Source organism: Gekko japonicus, unplaced genomic scaffold, assembly GCF_001447785.1.
Source record: "Gekko japonicus isolate JY-2015 unplaced genomic scaffold, Gekko_japonicus_V1.1 scaffold2102, whole genome shotgun sequence".
Lineage (NCBI taxonomy): Eukaryota > Metazoa > Chordata > Lepidosauria > Squamata > Gekkonidae > Gekko > Gekko japonicus.
This window is the reverse complement of record NW_015165309.1, coordinates 92186-111413: the sequence shown is the minus strand read 5'-3', so window position 1 is coordinate 111413 and position 19228 is coordinate 92186. Positions and strand designations below refer to the sequence as shown.

At 41.9% G+C, this 19228-nt stretch overlaps 1 protein-coding gene across 6 annotated transcripts in view; it reads left to right on the top strand.

The window, feature by feature from the left end:
- The window catches only part of TRAK1 (trafficking protein, kinesin binding 1), a 97325-nt gene that overhangs the window by 46733 nt on the left and 31364 nt on the right, over positions 1 to 19228 (top strand). For all 6 annotated transcript variants that reach the window (XM_015410466.1, XM_015410465.1, XM_015410467.1 and 3 more), the window contains 5 exons: positions 7502 to 7578; positions 9582 to 9698; positions 14723 to 14823; positions 16772 to 16880; positions 18965 to 19043. In XM_015410466.1, coding sequence (XP_015265952.1) covers positions 7528 to 7578; positions 9582 to 9698; positions 14723 to 14823; positions 16772 to 16880; positions 18965 to 19043 — 457 coding nt within the window. In that variant the 5' untranslated portion in view covers positions 7502 to 7527. The remainder of the gene's footprint in view (positions 1 to 7501; positions 7579 to 9581; positions 9699 to 14722; positions 14824 to 16771; positions 16881 to 18964; positions 19044 to 19228) is intronic.

Sequence of the window (19228 nt, the reverse complement as noted above, 5' to 3'; positions counted from 1 at the left end):
GGATCCAAATCCATCCAATAGTATTGCTAGCCCAGGAAGTAACAAGCCAATCACTTCAAGCAAGCTCCCTGAGCGGGAACTAATATGATTGGACCTTATCTCCGCAACCTCATCGGTTGATATTTGTACAGTGGGTGTGGCTACATTAGCCGGGAATGTTTAAAAGCAGGACAGCTGCGACGTATAGGCTGTTCTGGCTATCAGATGTTGATCCGTGTTGGAGTTGTGTTCGAGTTGAAGAATAAAGCTGTGTTCTTGCTGAATCACTCTCCTATTACTTTGTTAAGCGAGCGACTTAACAGAAATGAAGGAAAATTCATTGCCAGTTGTATCTGCTGTATTTTAATATATATTTAAAGTAATTATTTGCAGACTTTTAACCAGTTATTGTATTCTGAAGTAGTATTCAGATGTGACTTTAGTGACTGTGCATCAAAATGTTGTCTTCCAGATGATTTGTTTCTGATTGGGGGGGGGTGCGCTTTTGTGACCTAGAAGAGCTTTTAGTACATACTGTTCTTGCAGGTACATTGTATTAAGAGCTTCACAGGCAGAGATTTATATCAGGACAAACTTTATATGTTTTAATCCTGAATAATAAGAGCACTCCATAGTACTAAAATTACACTTCTGTATTTGTTTGTTTGTTTGATTGATTGATTGATTGATTGATTTATACCCTCCCCTCCCCACTGAAGCAGGCTCAGGGTGGCTTACATAAAATGCCATAGCTAAAACAATATAAGTAAAAGCTTAAAAACACAACATAAGGTGCTAGTAAACAATTTAAATGGTGATGGCAAAAGCAGAGTAGCATCAACATTCTAGTAAATGTAGTCAGTATTTCATGTTAGAATCGGTGAAGCTCAGGCTATCGGTGGTGGTATTGGGCACAGGGCCTTAGTGTGTTGGGTGCAGCTCCTTAACTAAAGGCCTGGTGGAAGAGCTCCATCTTGCAGGCCCTGCGGAACTGTTAAAGGTCCTGAAGAGCCCTGAGGTCTTCCGGGAGCTCATTCCACCACCGTGGAGCCACCACTGAAAAGGCCCTGGCCCTAGTTGATGCCAGCCTGACGTCTTTGGGACCTGGAAGGGCCAAATGGTTTTGCAATCCTGAGCACAGTGCTCTCTGGGGAACATATGGGGAAAGGCAGTCCCTCAGGTAGGTAGGCCCCTGACCATAAAGGGCTTTAAAGGTAAGCACCAGCACCTTGAAGCGAATCCAGTATGCTATAGGCAGTCAGTGCAGTGCTTTTAGCACAGGCCAAATGTGCTCCCGCATGGGGAGACCCAACAACAGCCTGACCGCTGCATTCTGCACCAGCTGAAGCCTCTGGATTTGGGACAAGGGCAGCCCCACGTAGATAGTGTTACAGTAGTCTAGCCTCGAGGTGACTATTGCATGGATCACTGTCACCAAGTCATTGCATTCAAGGAAGGGAACCAACTGCCTAATCAGCCAAAGATGATAAAAAGCTGACTTAGCAGTGGCTGCTACCTGGGCCTCCATCATTAAGGAGGCAACCAGGAGCACTCCCAAACTCCTAACCTCCGACACCGGCACCAATGGTACACCGTTGGGAATGGGATCCCTACCCCCGGCTCAGGACCTCTGTCTTTGTTGGATTCAATTTCAGTCAGCTCATTCATAGCCTGCAATGCCAGGTTCAGATCTCCCAGACTAGAGAGGGGGAACAGATAGAGCTGGGTGTAATCTGCATACTGGTGACATCTGCGCCCATGCCTCCGGGGTAATCTGGGCAAGGGGGCGCATATAGATGTTAAATAGCATCGGGGAAAGTATCGCCCCTTGGGGCACACTACAAACAATCAGGTGCCTTCGGGACATCTGTTCCCCTAGTGCCACCATTTGTCCCTGACCCTGAAAGAACGAGGAAAGCCACTGCAAGGCAGACCCCTGAATCCCAGCATCACCAAGGCAATGGATCAGTAGTTGATGGTCGACCGTGTCGAACGCCGCCAACAGACCTAACAGGAACAACACTGCCGAGCCACCCCTATCTAGATGCTTCCGAAGGTCATCCGTGAGGGCAACCAGTACTGTCTCCATCCCGTGGCCTGGTCAGAAGCCGGACTGGAAGGGATCTAGTATGGAAGTGTCATCCAAAAAGCTCTGCAACTGAATCGCCACTGCCCTCTCAATTAATTTGCCCAAATAGGGCAAATTGGAAACCAGCTGATAGTTAGCCAATTCGGCCGGGTCCTAGGATGGTTTTTTAAAGAGAGGGCAAACCACTGCTTCCTTGAATGCCCCAGGGAACAGTCCCTCAGAGAGGGACTTATTGGTGATATCCCTTAGGGCACCTCCTAGCCCATCACAATCAGCTTTAACTAGCTACAATGGGCACAGATCAAGGTTGCAAGTGGTTGGACGAACAGCTGAGAGTTATTTGTCAATTTCCTCTAGGCTGAGTATACAGATGCAAAACAGATTATTTCAGTTTGGTAGAAAAGATGCTTTAAGGTTTGCCTTTACTGATCATATTTCAGCAGAGTAAGTTAAGAACTTGGTGCACTGACCAGTGTGTGAGCACATTAGCTTATAGCTACAGTGTTCAAGCATCCCGGGGTATTACAGCTGTATGGGCAGCCCATAAAGTTGTGCAGCCCACTTACTTGATGCATCTGTGAGCATAAACAGGGTGTTATCCACCACAGGGTGAACAACATGGACACAGTTTAGTGCAGTAGATTATCTGTTAGGGTAAGCCTGTGATTAAAGACAGCATAGGAAGACATTATCAAGGTTGCAAGTGTAGTGCAGCTGTGTTGCTAGTGCAGCTGTGTATGGCAGCCATACGTGTCTGTATCCGGGTGGCAGACCAAAATTGAAACCGAAGGATGGAGAAAAATGCCTTGTAAATAATGTTGGAGCACAGAGGGAGGCTCTAACAAATGATGGGAAATGTGGGGGGAAAGGTCAGTGGATAAATAGTACAACTGCACCATGAGCAGCAAAAGAGAGACTAGAACAAGTGCAATTCTGACTCCATCGTAGTAGGCATCAAAATACCATTCTTCGATTAGCATATCCAATTGCTCTGTTGCTTCATCAGTTTCAGATAGCAAAACACATTCCTTGTTTATGGAAACAGTGTAGAAAGATGTGCAGCGTGCCTTTGGATTATGGAGCCTGGTAATGGAGTGCAGGAGCAAACTGACCATTTACTTTACTAGGGGAAATCCGGATGGGCTGTTTGCCCTAAGCCCCATCCATCCCCACTGTAGGGAGCCAGTGAGGAGGCATATACATGCTGCTGGTATAGGGTGGGGCAGGAAGCCACTGTACCTACACTCTTCCTCACTTAGGCCTGTGAAGACGAGCATGGTCACGGCAACACCCAGCTTCACCCTATGCCACATTTCTCCTTGCCAGCCCCAGCATTTCCAGGCCAGTGAAAAGGAGCAAAGCCAGAACAACATTTAGCTTTACGCTGTATCAACTTAGGCATCCTTTGTCTGGAGAGCAGAAGCATGGTGGTGCCCACCTTTGCCCTGCTAGCTTGTACGGGGTGAAGGGGGTAAGGAGGAATGCCAGGGCCAGTGTTCCCTCTAAGCTGAGTTTAGTGTGAGCTACCTCACAGAATTTTAGCCTCCAGCTCACAGATTTTTTGTCTTAGCTCACAGGAAGGATGGCTCCAGAGCAAGCTAATTTATGCAGTAGCCAAATCACTTGCTCACAACTTTAATGCCAGCAGCTCACAAATTTTTGCTCACAAGACTCCACAGTTTAGAGGGAACATTAGGGCGTCTCTTTTCTTTGGGGCTGACCAGTCCTTCATGAGGTGAGGCAGGGTGTGGTGACTGAAGGGGGGGGTGGCCCTTTCCCAGGGCCGTTTTGTCTTCCCACCTGCCCCAGTTTGGTGGGAGAACAAGCTGTGCTAGCTGAGCTGGGGAGGCAAAGGAAAGATAAGCAGACAAAGTGCCAGATGCTTTTGGATAGTTTGCCTCTTATCTGCTGTTATCAAGATGAATATAGGCTGTATTCCTCCCTTTTATATGGGCTCATTTCCTAGGAATGATGTTCAGGAAGGTATAGTGGATCCAGCTGGATTAGGAAATTGTGCCAGGACTCTTCAGATCCCTTCCAAACCAAAATTCCTCCCAACTTTGACTAGAACCATGGGGATTCTCATTGTCGCCTTCTGTGTTTCATCACTCCCCTTTCCCACCAGGAGCAACCATATAACCACATTTATGAAACAGAAGTATGTCTGGTGACATTCTCCACTAGTGCTGGAAGTGCCTTATTTATTACCTTTGTATCCTACTCTTCCACAAAATCCAGGGCAGCAGACTTGATTCTGACCTCCATTTTATCCTCAGAACAACCCTATGGGATCGTTTAGGCTAAGAGAAACCGAATGACCCAAAATGAGCCAGTGAATTTCATGAAGAATGGGGATTTGAACCTGGGTCTCCCCAGGACTAGTCCAACTCCCCAGAACTGTACCACCCTGGTTCTCACCTTCCTATATATGATCATACAGCACCTAGATATGTGTTTGCAGTGGAAGCCAGCCAATGAGGATGACATGAGGCCTGTTTTCTTTTTAAGGCATTTGTTTGTGTAATTTATCTTAAAAGAAGATGTAAACTTTAGTCACATCCAATTGTCAGGATTTTTAGTTAAGAAATGTACCAGATATTTAGAAAATTCATTTCCTCTTGATTAGATCACTTCTTCCTGTTAATATTTCATAGTTGCAACATCTTTCAGGGATATGTGAGATTTGTAAATATATTACCTGTAGCGAATTAAATCCATTTTCTGAATAGGAAAGTGCTGTAAGGCAGACAGTTCTCCACAATGAAGTTATCTTTTCAGAGTTTCAATTAATTTTGAGGTGGACAGTACATATGTTGTTGTTCTGACATGGCTTAATTCATTTAAGATAAATTAAGTCCAAATTTCTTTAAAGTAATTGTGCCCCAGAAAAAGGAAAACTGACACTGCGCATGAGCTACATCAGTAATATCTTTCCAAACATCATGCAGTAAATGTGTATACTAAGGCATAACAAAAGAGCACTTGAATCATTTTGGTGTAGTGGTTTGGTGTAGTGATTAAGTGCGCGGACTATAATCTGGGAGAACCGGGTTTGATTCCCCACTCCTCCACTTGCTGGCTGGATGACCTTGGGCAAGCCGTAGTTCTGATAAGAGCTGTTCTTGAAAAAGAGTAGTTTCTGTCAGAGCTCTCTCAGCCCCACCTACCTCACAAGGTGTCTGTTGTGGGGTGGGGAAGGGAAAGGAGTTTGTAAGCTGCTCTGAGACACCTTTGGGTAGTGAAGGGCGGAGTATAAATCCAATCTCTTCTTCTTCTTGTTGTTAGTCATTTATACTTGGAAGGTGACTTGTTTTCTCTTTCCACCAATGGTAATCAATTATGTTTAATTATGTAGCATCATGACCTGTGGTATGTGTGACACAGGAGAGTACTTTTGTGATCAACACCATCGTCACCACTAAGTACTGTGGTGCTTGTCTGTTTGAAATGATTCACTGACCAAGCAAAAGCATTGTTAATAGGATGTTTGTACTATAGATTCTGACTGACAAGTGAGAAAAATTAAGGCCTTTTGCTGCTTTTCTATACAAGAATGGTAAAGGTATATACATACAGCATTTTTTCTTGAGCAATTTGTATTTAGTGTGTCCTGAAATCTTCACAGCCTTTCATTTTCAGACTTAAATGCCATCTGCAGGCCCCCACTGAGGTCCCACTGTCTGCTATGAAGACGTAACAATGCAGCCATTCCATAGCAGACAATGTGGAATTCCACCTTGGCTCGGTGGAGACACAGCGACCACTCACTGGATGTAATCCAGAAGCTGCAACAACCTTTATTCTATTTTTAGAACTCTTTATTCTATGGTTTGTAGTATAGTCTGCAATAGGACTTTGTATTAGAAACCGAAATGCTTCCAGTGAATCAGGGACTGTTTCAAGTAATGGTAACATTCCACATGCAGCTTGGGGTGGGAGGGTGTGAAAAAATGCAGGGCACACGGGCCATCGTCAGGTGATGATATTGCACGTCAGTTACATGGTATTTGAACATGACAACATTTCAGCTGTTTCTGCAACACGGAGAAATGTATAAGAAACTGAAGTTTTTTTAGAACTCACGTAGGTCTCTCTTAGACTTGCAAAATGTCTCTCCTCCCTGTATGAGTTCGAAGTCTCCTGGAAAAAAACACTAATGAAACCTATTGAAAATGCAGAGACATTAATCAGAATGTTTCCGCATTGCTCTCTATAGTGTACTTTCCCCCCTTGTTGACCTGCACTTGCAAAATCATATTTAGACTGTCAACTGCAGTCTCTACTTGAACAAGGGCACAATCCCATCATAACTTTTCTCTAGACACAGTAAAACTATAATCACAAAGAGCTGCAACCCAAACAGCCAGCACAGGGGCACTCCCATGCGTACAGCAAGGTCACTAGCTGGGAGAAAATTGATAAGGATTGATACGTGCCGTTTTTATATTTGCATAATGAGTTCTTTAAAAATGGTATTTGGACATTGCTGTATCTTTTTATGTGTCAATACACAATCAAGGTCATGCAGCATGCAAGCAGCCAGGGAAGGGTAATGCTATGTGGTTGTTTTGCATGTTAATGGGCTTCTTCTCAAGGCAGTGTTATGACAAGCTGCTGTGCTCTCTCAGCAGTGCACTGTATTGGTGGAAACAAAAAGATGCACAAGATCTGAAAGCAAGCATTTCCTTTTGCCTCCCTCTAAAGTGCCATGCCGAGGATAGGACTTTGCAGTCTTTCCATGGATTGTGGAATGAGAACTTTAACATAGCACAATTGTAGGTCTGAGTATCAACTAATATATCCATGGCCTTCAGAAAACATTTAAAGTCCATAAGGAACTGATTCACTGGCCAGATCAGAGCAGTGATGTCGTCTTGGTCTCAATTATATTATATTGCTTTACACTTCAGTGATCGCTGTGTAGAAGTGATAGCTATGTAGAAGTGAGTTTTTGCTAGAAGTGATAGCTATGTAGAAGTGAGTTTTTGCTCTATTTTTTAAAAAAATAAATTCCATTGAGCTTTTAAATATTTTTAAGAGTAAAGTGGCAATTCTGTGTGTGCTTTCTTGAGAGTCAGTCCAATTTAATATGGCAGGGCTTAGTTTTTGGGTAACTGTGTAGGATTCTGCCTTAAGTAATTTTGAGAAGTGATATAACTTAAAAAAATAAATTCCATTGAGCTTTTAAATATTTTTAAGAGTAAAGTGGCAATTCTGTGTGTGCTTTCTTGAGAGTCAGTCCAATTTAATATGGCAGGGCTTAGTTTTTGGGTAACTGTGTAGGATTCTGCCTTAAGTAATTTTGAGAAGTGATATAACTTTGTGCTCTGATGACAAACAAGCATACACTAAAAATGCATGTTTATATAAAATGTTGTCAATTTCTGCCATTCAATGGGAAAGAACATGAATAATTTCCCTTTTTCTTTATAGTTTTATGTGCTGAAAGAGTGGGCCAGATGACTAAAACATACAATGACATTGATGCTGTTACACGTCTTCTTGAAGAGGCAAGTATTCCATGTTCATACAAGATACATTTTGTTTTAGAATGGTGAGGTTCCTTTGGAAAACTTATCAGAAACCATTATTTTCCTGCCTTGGTAAATCTATATGTTCTGTAAGCACATAAGAATAAAAATAGTTGCTAACACAAGGTTTTTGTGTTGTTCCTTGTGCTGATAGTGGGCACAATCCAGCCTAAGTTAGTTTCATCTAAATCCTATTGAAAAAACTAGATAGATTTTTAGTAATGGGAAATGAAGTCCCACTTATCTGCGGCCAAGTTGTGGAAATTTTGCTGCATTGTGGTGATTGTGTTCATAGACAACAAAAACACACATCAATACCCTAGTGCACCTTTACAAGTGTTTACATTTTTAGTGTAGCCGCACCATATGACCACACAGAATTTTTTTTGTCAAGTATAAGATTACACAACAACCAATACAGAATGCAATTTAGCTAATGTTAGCTGTGACTAAGCCTCTTTAAAAACAGTGGGTATTAGAATGTCCACAACTAATTTGCTCTATTAATTTCAAAGTGAATTGCAGCTAACTGGGTTGGGGTTGTTCTTTCCTTAAGCCATCCAGCTTTAGCGTAGCATGCTAACTAGGAATTAATGAAATCATGGAGATTTAGGAGTAAACAAGTCTAGGACTGAGATTTAGAGGTAATTGAAAAACTAGTTCAGCTGCATTTATCAAATGTCCATTACTAAGGTTAATTTCCTACAGGTTCATTATTAAGGAATAAGAAACTCAAAACTTTTAGCACTTGAGGAGATCACCTCAAGTCTGAGCACCCAGCTTTATGCTTAGTAAATCTGTGTCTGAAGGCTGCCCCCATATATTGAAATCCCTGACATTTGACTGTAACCTACTTTGCCTCCTCTCTTTGCATCTCTTGATTATGGAAAAGTGGGCAGGGGGAATGCACTGGTACATTCTCTCCATTGTAGTATATTAATCAAACACATAAACTCTGAAGAAACATGTTTCATGTCTCAGATCAGTTCATCTAGGAGCTCAGTGGATGAACTTAAGCATGCCTCTGGCAATGTAATCCAAAAAAGACACTCTTCCAAGCCTATTGACTTCAGTGGATTTAGGTGGGAATACCATTTAGAGATGCACTATGGTCTCAGTCCTCCACTTGCTGTGCTGGAGTGATAATACTGTTGCAAAATGGCTGCAAGAATAACTGAGATAATAGAGATTATGTGCTTTGAATACTTAGGAAGAATACTGTATAAATTCTAAGCATTTTTTAAAAAACCCACACAAAACATAGATTCCCTGCTCTTACTCGATATGCTTGACAAACACTAACAATTTTCAAACAAAGTAATAAAAATTGTACTTCGGCCCCGGTCACACGGGCCAGATAATACGGGGAGGAGGTGTGGCTATTAGCGCCATCGCAATTTGAGCTGCAACGTGATCAGACGTGACAGCGGCAAACTGCGTTTTCGTCGGTGCATGGTTCTTGCAGCGCTTCATCGGGGCAAAAGGAGCGCACTGGGGCGATCAGACGGAGACAGTTTATCTGCGGCCCATGGCAAACCATTTGCTAGTAGCTCGTGGGCGGTACTTTTTAACTCTGCATCTTCAGCAGTAAGCTACGGGCTGGGGACGGGCGGGCGACACTTCCCAGATATTTCCGTATGATCGAGCCCGTTTAATCCACCCAGCAGTCGTGCCTCTCCCAAGGCAAATTCTCCGTGTGACCGGGACCTTCATTAACTTTCTTACACCTGCATGAGGACTCTGGTTTTTTAAAATAATCTGTAATAAATTTATGGCGTATATCTGCTTTCCTTAATTATGGGTGTCTCCTGCACAACAAGAAGAAAACAGAATAAGCACAAATTATTGGTTTCTGTTTTGAAAAGCAGTCATGCTTGTTTTCCCTCAAACACAGATTGAACCTTTTGGGGCTTTCAAATGGTAGTTATTTTCTAAATGAGCAAATAATTGAGACCAATTTTTTTCCCCTTTCCTTTTTATAGAAAGAGCGAGATTTAGAATTAGCAGCTCGGATTGGCCAGTCATTACTAAAGAAGAATAAATCTTTAACTGAGAGAAATGAACTCCTTGAAGAACAAGTAGAACATATCCGGGAAGAGGTAAAGGCAATCACATATGCTGAATGTTTCCAGTCAAGAAAACCTCTTTTTTCCCCTAAGCCAAACCTGTTTGGTTCTGTTTGCCCTCGCGTCTTGCAATTTTGTCCTTGTGTGTTCCATAATACTCTATAAAGAGGAAACAAAATGGATCCTCAAGCTGCTTGGACTTCCACAGCTACTTCACCAAGTAGCTTGACTCTGGCTTATGAAGCCCCACCCAATAGGACAGCCTCTCTCTGCCCTAAATGACTCCTTATTTCCATATCTGTTCCGGTTTGCCCAAACATCTTCCCCACCTTCTCCTCCCTTGTGTCTTTTGTTAAGCACTGGTAATTTATAGATGGCGGTTACTGTTTACTCATCCACTTGTGCTTCATACCCATCTCCTGGGCTTATTGGACTTCTTCCATGTACTGTCACTGGAATCCCCATCTTGCTTCCCTGTGGTGTGAAGTTTTTTGTCCTCCATTATCCTCACATTCTTCTGAACAGCAGAAGTGTACCAAGGCACCACTTGGATGGAGATCTCTCTCAGTCTAGGCTGAGAATCACTGTGGTAATTCCAGTTTTGGTCCATTTCTACTCATCCTTCACATTCTAGCCTGCAGTTTCATCATGATTAATGGCTATGCATTTTGTTGGACTACAAGTCACTTAATCAGTTGTATTCCCACCCGGCTCTTTCAGTCATTCTTCAAACTCTTTGAACTTTTCATTTATGTTTGCTTTTTTGTTACAGCTAATCATTGGCACATTTTTAAAAGCTCTTAACAAATCACATGGTGTTTTCCTTGTGAATCAAATATTTCATCATACAATGCCATTTAAAATCACAATCATATTTCCATTTTTTCCCGATCAGTGAAATCCATTGTTCTCGCCTTCTACATTGTAGCATTATCATGTGTCTCTTATGTTAAAAGCCAGATTATGTGAAGGTGTTGCAGTAACTTTAAATAAAGCATCGCTTATGCCCTTTTGCCTCTTAGATGTTATTCCCATGAAGATACAAGAACAATATCTAAAAGTACCAAAGAGGCATTTTGCTTTAAGGAAATTTTTGTTTGGGAATGAATTACTTGGAATTATTAGCTTTCATTTAGGAATCTTATGAATCCATTGTCTGCTATTTTATACCCGCCCTTAGCAGAATCTCTGAGGCTCCTTCCCATCCTATGTTTCAGTTGTGTATGTGTGTGTGAATGAGAGAGACGGAACATGAACAGTTCTTGACACACAACTCCACAGCAGGGACAGAGAAATCAGATGATCAATACCCCCTCTTAACATAACCTTTTCACCAATTTAAAGATTCAGGTAGTAAGACATGCTGCTTCAAAGCAACAGGAGGTTGTTTTGGACAATTGTATTTTACCTGGTAAAACCAGGACACTTTAGAAAAGTCTGATGATAATATTATGATCTCCAAGTATTTAAATATGAGCCAGTGCCTAACTATCACAATTCTAATTGTTCTGGATTTAGACTGTTGGGCACTTCCTTTGTCCACAACTTCCAACAGCTGTAAAGACAAGAAACATGTTTCTTCCAGAAATTCTGAAAATTATACCATGTCAACAAAAACTTCTGTCCACATCTCCTTTTTTAAAAAATATATATTCTCCAGGACTCGGTAATGAAAGTATTTTGCTGCTTCAGGTTAATGTGGTACATAATGCCGTATCATCATATGAACATTTCATTAAGAAATCATGAGGCAAATGATTGTACATTGCCAGAATTGCAAATAACCAGGCACGTAATATCAAGAAATATGCATACATCCAAAGTTGTCTGCCCCATGTGATTCTAATGAAAAGTCAGATGGTGGTATAGTTTAACTAACCATCATTATTTAACTAACTTTTGAGGTTGCAAATTCACTTGACCAGGTTCTGACAGTAGTAAAAGTGACCCTGGCATAGTTGTCTGGCCTTTTCATATATTTCCCTTAACTCAGTGTTTAAAATCTGCCCTTCCTACTCCTTTGCCACCATGTTTTTGTGTACTGCATTCAAACCCACTGAAATTTAATTTTTTCCCCTTCTGTCTCAAGGACAGAGCCTTTTCCCTTTCTCAGCTTCAAATAAGTGCTACTAACTTCTGTCCTGTACAACTCTTTCCAGTAGTAGTAAATTATGAAAACTGAGACTCAGACGCATTGTAAGGCACTAAAGAAAAATGAGGTGAGTGCATTGGAGTAAACACCATCCTATATATCCACAACCAGTTTAGTCTCTGGTCTGTCAATTGTCAATTGATTTTTTTGACTGTAAATTGCCTGTGAGAGAAGAAAATAGACACTTAGTATTATGACAGCATGAGGGAAATGTGTCGTCTTAGCAAAGACTACTGGTCTTCACTGTGTTTTTTTTCTCCCTTGTTTAAGGTTACTATACTTAATTGTTTTTCTAGAAGCCCTTCCTTGAAACACTGTACCATTCCTTCAGTGTTGACATTTCCAGCACCAGGAATTCTTTGGCAAATCCAGTTAGGCTCCTCCTTTTATATCACAGAGCCAAATACTAAACAAATTCATCTCTCAGTGTCTGGACATAATGGCTTTGGGGCTATCTTCCTCACTGTGTTTCGTTTTGATTATTAAGACCGTTAGAGGCATCTAATGTGTGCCACATTTTCAACTGTCAAGGATATGTAAAAATACATTTTGGTAGCTATGCCATGTCTACAAAAGTATTTTGCCTTAGATTTGCCTACACGCATCACATTTTTCTGAATTTGGGGTGAAAGTGTTCATCCACTAGTGGTTGTACTTTAAGTAATTAGTTTTGGATTTAAAATACTTTGAAAATCTGATTTAACACATCCCATCTCTAGTTCCAGCTCCTGCCAACCTAGCAGTTCGAAAGCAAGAAATTGCAAGTAGATAAATAGGTACCACTTCCGTGCACCTTGGTGAAACGGAGATGAGCACCGCAACCCTAGAGTCGGATTTGACTGGCTTTCGAGCAAGGGAAACCTTTACCTTTACCTTAACTCTGATTAGCATTTAAATGAAGCACAGGATTTGGTTTTAAGTCAAATTTTGAGTTGCAATATGAGCATCATATAGGCCAACTACAGAAGAACAGTGATGTTTCTCTGAAATAGAGGAGGAAAAATAAGGGAAATGCTAGAATCAGAATAATTTGTTTCTTCTTCAAACCTTCCTTTGTTCTCTGTTATCCCAGCATAAAACCATACTGTAATGTAGCACAGCCTACGTAGCCAAATAACATGATGTATTGGTGTAGTGGTTAGGAGCGCGGACTCTAATCTGGGAGAACCAGGTTTGATTCCCCACTCCTTCACATGCAGCTGCTGTTGTGACCTTGGGTCAGTCAAAAGTTCCTTCAGAGCTGTCCTTTCAAGGGCAGTTCTCTCAGAGCTCTCTTAGCCCGACTTACCTCACAGAGTGTCTGTTGTGTGGAGGGGAAGGGAAAGGGATTGTAAGCCATTCTGAGACTCCTTCTGGTACTGAAGGGTGGGGGATAAATCTAATCTCCTCCTCCTCCTCTTCTTCTTCTTCTTTCTTACAGTCTAGGTGAATTAAAATTCTTCAACACATCGAATATTTTTAAAATCTCTTAAATCAAAGTCAATCATTAAAATAATTCATTGAGCTGCTCGTCTCAATTTAAATAATAAAAATATTTTTGACACTAACTTCAATAATTTGGAAGAATAACTATGGATAAGATACTATTGAGCTCCTTCCTGAGTTTTTGCATATATACCTTTATAAAATGGTGCAAAGATATGAAGTTGTAAGTGGCATAGGTGTTTTTAGATGTTAATTCAGATGTTTTTAAGCATTATGCAGAAAAAAACTTGTGTAAATTTTCAGTGAGAGGGAAGGCAGCAGGGTATAGCCAGATCTTGGAAGCTAAGTTGGTTTGGTACTTGGATGAGAAGACTGCCAAGGAAGACTCTGCAAGGGAAGGCAATGGCAAACCACCTCTGCCTCTCACGCCCCTTGAGAGCCCCTGGCCTGGGTCGCCATAAGCCAGTTGCAACTTGGTGGCACTTATGTAGGTTTTCAGGACTCACGATATACGACGTTCTGTTTGGGGTTTTATTTGTTTTGATCTTTCTAAACACTGCTTTTGACTGGTAAGATGAACACCTCCAGTAAAGCAGTTATTGAGGCAGCACTTTCAGGAATCTGTGGCCTTTCTTTCTTATAGCTTCTCCACGTTCACTAAGTGCGTTGGATTATAGCCAGAAGCCTTGGCAATATTGATGTAAGGTGGCAGTAATGTTCTGTTACACCTGAAAGGTAAACTCAGCTGGAGATAATAATTTAATCTCATGGTTCTTTGTTGGCATTGGGGATGCCTCCTAGGTATGGAGAGCCACATTGCGGAACCTAGCCTGAAGTGGTAGCGCTTCTTATGTGTGAGTCACCACCAAGCTGTGATTGTTTTCAATCAATGTAGGACCATTTGATTTACTACAGAGAGATCAACACAGAGGTGAACTGTCAACTTGGAATGAAAAGAGGAGGGACAAATAACCTTCCTTTTATCATTGTGGAATTTTTATATGGTTCCACCCCAGACACAGAACAGTGTCCTCTCTGTTTGCAAGTAACTCCATGGACTGAACCATATACTCTAAACCAGTGGTGGCGAACCTATGGCACGGGTGCCAGAGGTGGCACTCAGAGCCCTCTCTGTGGGCACATGTGCCATCGCCCCAGCCTCTCATAAAAGTGTCGAATTCTCTGCCAAATAATTTTAAGTAAATGAAAGCATTTGGGATTGCTTTCCTTACTTTGTTTGGATCATCTTAAGTTAATGTATGAGTTGTTCTTTCAAAGTAACACCTCAGTATTCAGGTTAAATTGCTGTGTTGGCACTTTGCGATAAATTAGTGGGTTTTGGGTCGCAGTTTGGGCACTCGGTCTCTAAAAGGTTCGCCATCACTGCTCTAAACCATACAGAGGCTGACAGTAGGTTTTTTTTGCTTTCCGGGATGCACTTGGAAGATGATTGACAGACTTTCTCCCTTCATTTGTTCAGGTTTCTCAGTTGCGGCATGAGCTTTCCATGAAAGATGAGCTGCTTCAGTTTTATACCAGCGCTGCTGAAGAGAGTGAACCAGAGTCCTTCTGTTCAACTCCGTATGTATGGGATGGGGAAAATAGGTCACACTATCCTGTAGGAGTTCTGTTTGCACCCATCCACTACATCTGACACCACTGCATGGTGCTTGCAGCGAGCACCATCTGCAAAAACACGAGCATGGAGATGAACTCCGTACTCTAGATGAAAAGACCCAGCAATGAAAAAAATCTGCCTTTGTCATAACAGTAGGTGAGCGCTGCAGTCCTGTCCTTATACATACATCTGGGCCATTTCTTGGCATCTTGCAGTTTGCCATGCAATCTCGTATTAATACAAGAGTGGGCCACAGTCAGCTGTATTTATGCAGTTATTGCCAGAATGGCCCTAAATGCAGTGCTGTATGCTTATAGGTCAGCCCCCCTGTTGGATGTTTCTGGCTTCCAGTGGTGAATGGAAACTCTGACTGGGATAACTAAAACCTCCATAAAAATACAGATTTGTGCCTCCATACAAGTAGAGCTTGAGACTTGTAGCACACTTATCCCACTGAAGACAGCAGAGTAATTAGTCAGCATGTGTGGAAGACTGTCAAGAGAGGACTAGAGACCAGTGTTCCCTCTAAGCTGAGTTAGTGTGAGCTAGCTCACAGTTTTTTAGCCTCTGGCTCACACATTTTTATCTCAGCTCAGGAAAGACTGCTCCAGAGCAAACTAATTTATGAAGAAGCCAACTCGCTCGCTCACAGCTTTAATGCCAGCCGCTCAGAAAGTAGAATTTTTGCTCACAAGACTCCACAGCTTAGAGGGAACATTGCTAGAGACCTAGGCTGCTGTGTTCCATCTATGCAAAATCCAGCTGCACCATTGCCCTGGACCTTTCCTCTTGCCACTTCATTGTATCTGTGTAGAGGCAGGCTGCAGCTACTTAGTAATGAGGGGAAAGCTATTTGTGAATTATTAAGAGGCACTTTCCTTTACTCCAGTGGATGCTGTGGAAGTCTGGTGATGCCAAGAGGCTCTCGTGTGGCTGAGACATAGCAGTTTTTTTGGCCTCACCACCAGGTTGCCCCTTTGTTTTTCCTCAGTGAAAAAGTAGCATCATACTTAACATATTTACATTTCAGAGGCTTTTAAAAAGTGCGGGGGGGGGTTGTACAAATGTATACAAAGACTCAGAGGTTGCAGAGAGAGGCAAGAGAGCATGAAGGTCAGTTGTACAGCGAGAATGCACAGAGGGAGAGAAAGGCCAGCCTCTCCGTCAGCTGGGGGAGGGGGCTGGGAGCAGCCCACAAGATTGAGTTTCAGAGGGGGCACTCTCTTCCTTCACGCTTTCTGGCTGTGGATCAACTGGACCAGTAGAGAGGCACAGAGGAAATCCTGGAAGCCATGGTTGCCGTGACAAGTAAGCCTTCTGACGTTTGTGGTGGGAGACTGGGAAGATAGACGTTGGTTGCAGAGAGGACACCTCTGGTTGGCAGGCTTCACATGCAATGTACAAGATTTCCTTTCATTCTACAAGATGTGAGCCTTCTTCACTTGTGTCCAGCAGCAGCTCAGCATGTAAGCCATGTACACAATACCAGACTCATGTTAACCCGGTTGATCAGTGCTTCAATGAATTCTCAAACAGCAGCAGCAAGAAAGAAAGCACAACATCTTGTGGGTTTTGACAGCTCTTTATTGTTAGTGTTGCAACCCTGCCTGCCTGCTGTTTTGTTGTTAGATCCCTTCGTAGGTTTCACCTGTCATGGAACTATAAGACTGCACTTCTTTAAGCCATCTCCCGTAGAGAGCAGAGTGCTGTTTTCTTTTATATTTTGTAGCGTGCTTGGCATTAGGAGTGGGTGGAATAAAGAAAATGGCAAAGTTGGTTTTCTTTTAACCTGCAGTTTTGAGGCCTGTGAAAAATACTTTTGTACAGCTCCGCTTGTTAGAAAGCTGGTGTGTATTCTTTGTGCTCTCAAAAATTGGACAAAAATAAACCTATTAATGTACCTCTTACTAGGCTGAAGAGAAACGAATCAACTTCATCCGTCCAGAATTATTTTCATTTGGATTCTCTTCAGAAGAAACTAAAGGACCTTGAGGAAGAGAATGTTGTGCTTAGATCAGAGGTAAATCACTTCTCTAGTAATGGCAGCATAATAAAGTCATCTTTTACTTGTGTAATTTAGAATACAATACTAATGAGATTAGCAAAGCAAACAAACTTCAGGAAGCTGTACACGGCACTGGAAGTACAGAGTACAACTGTACCTGATCATCCAGGTATGTATTCCATTTTACACCCAGTATTTTTATACAGTCAGCATTTAGAAGACAACCTCTTAGCTGTGTGTGTTCTCCTACCACTGTCATTTTGTTTACATATGTTGCTTTTTAAATCTTGCCAGTGTTAGGAGTCACTCTCCCCATTCCATTTTGTTTGGAATTTCATTCATGGAATTCCATAGAGCAGAACCCAAGAAGAAGAAGAAAGAAACACTTTAAAATGTTAAAGTGGCAATTCTTGGAAAACCCGCCCAGATTTTTACTATGGTGTACCTTTCTATGGTATAAGTCGCAAAAATAAATAAAATAAATAAATTCTCAAATTCAGGGATTGTGGGGGAAACACGCTTAAGTTATCACTAATGAACTGGTGGTGGGGGAATCCTTGCTGCCCATGTTTGCAGATACCAAGGAATCTTAGTGAACACCTGGGTGCACTTGTCCGCAGATTCCTGAAAGTAGGTACCCGTGGAGCTTCAAACTCCCATACCCGACGCCCATGACCTCTGTAGACAATGGGGCAAGGGGTTATCAGCTTGATCAGACTGCTCAATAGAAGCTGACCCAAAACTAGCAGTTCGAAAGCAAGAAATTGCAAGTAGATAAATAGGTACCACTTCGGTGGGAAGGTAACAACGTTCCATGCGCCTTGGTGTTTAGTCATGCCAGCCACATGATAACGGAAACGTCTTCGGACAGCGCTGGCTCTTCGGCTTTGAAATGGAGATGAGCACCGCAACCCTATAGTCGGATTTGACTGGCTTTCGAGCAAGGGAACCTTTACCTTTATCTAAGTTAAAGGAGCCGAGCCGGAGAAACAAACAGCAAGCCCACCACCTGGGTGCCGGTAGGCAGCCCCGTCCCTGTACTATGTGGCCTTAGTAGGGGAAAGAAACACTAGAATCTCTATGTAAACCGCCCAGAGACCCTTCGGGGTCAGGGCGGTATATAAGTTGAAGATATAAATAAATAAATAAATAAGTTCATGCCCCTGGCCTATATATGTTGTTTTGCTTTTCTAGTTTCAGTGATGACACCTAGTGGTAGTAACTTGTAATTGTTCCTTATATTCATGGAAGAGAAAATCAATGATCCCCATCCCCCCCCCCAGAACTATGGCTCAAGCTGTACAAAAAAAATACATTTCCCTTTAAAATCAAATGGTAATTGTCACAGTACCTCTGTTTTATTTTGTGTGGTTAGGTGTGATGTAGTTTTAAATTTCTTGTTGTTTCTTTCACTCAAAGTATCCATTGCTACCACCAGGAATTTAATTCCAGTCTTTAATTAACCTTCCCCACAGTATTGTGCCCAAGCTCTAAGGCTCCTTCATTGGACTATGTAGTTCTGAGGATGAGACTCTTATATTTTAAACAGCACATGACTCTGAGTTAACAATAAACAACATAAAACTTTATTGGTAAAAGCAGTGTATTGGTTACAAGATGTTTTGTTAAGCTGCTCAGTAAAATCTTTCCCTTTTTACTCAAGTCTCTTTCAGCTTTTCCCCTACACTCTTATAATACTCTGGCAATATTAGATTTTGCCTAATATGCCCCCTTAAGTATATTTCTTCCTCCTTTAGAATCTTAATGCCTTTCACAGCACTTCTATATGCTTCTGTTTGGAAGACTGCTTCTCTGACTCTGTGGAGACTGACCACAACTGACAGCTGCTGACGTCTGACTGAACACTCTTGCCTTTTCTCTGTCCGCACACACTCCTTAGCTCTGCATACACTCTCAGTCACCAACCAATCACCTCACTCACTCACCTCCCTCTTTCACCCCCTTGTCCTTCTGACACTTACCAACCATTTAAAGAAACACACACATAGAACTTGAAATCATTACAGTAATGCTAGAAACAGCAAGAACTTAAAGCATTGTTAATTCTGATTTATTTATTTTTTTGATATTGTGAACAGGCCTGCCAGCTGAAGACAGAAACCATTACTTATGAAGAGAAGGAACAGCAGCTTGTGAACGACTGTGTGAAAGAGCTCAGTATGTTTCTCTTATTCCTTTGTTATGTGGTCAGGCCATTTAGGTGCAAGATTGTTATACAAATTAATATCCAGTCAAAAATAGAAGATTGAAGTCAAAATGAGGAGGAAGATCTTGTATTTTATTGCAATGAAATACGGAAAACAGTTAGGCCAAAGGACCCATCAAAGTTGACTGCTTTCTGA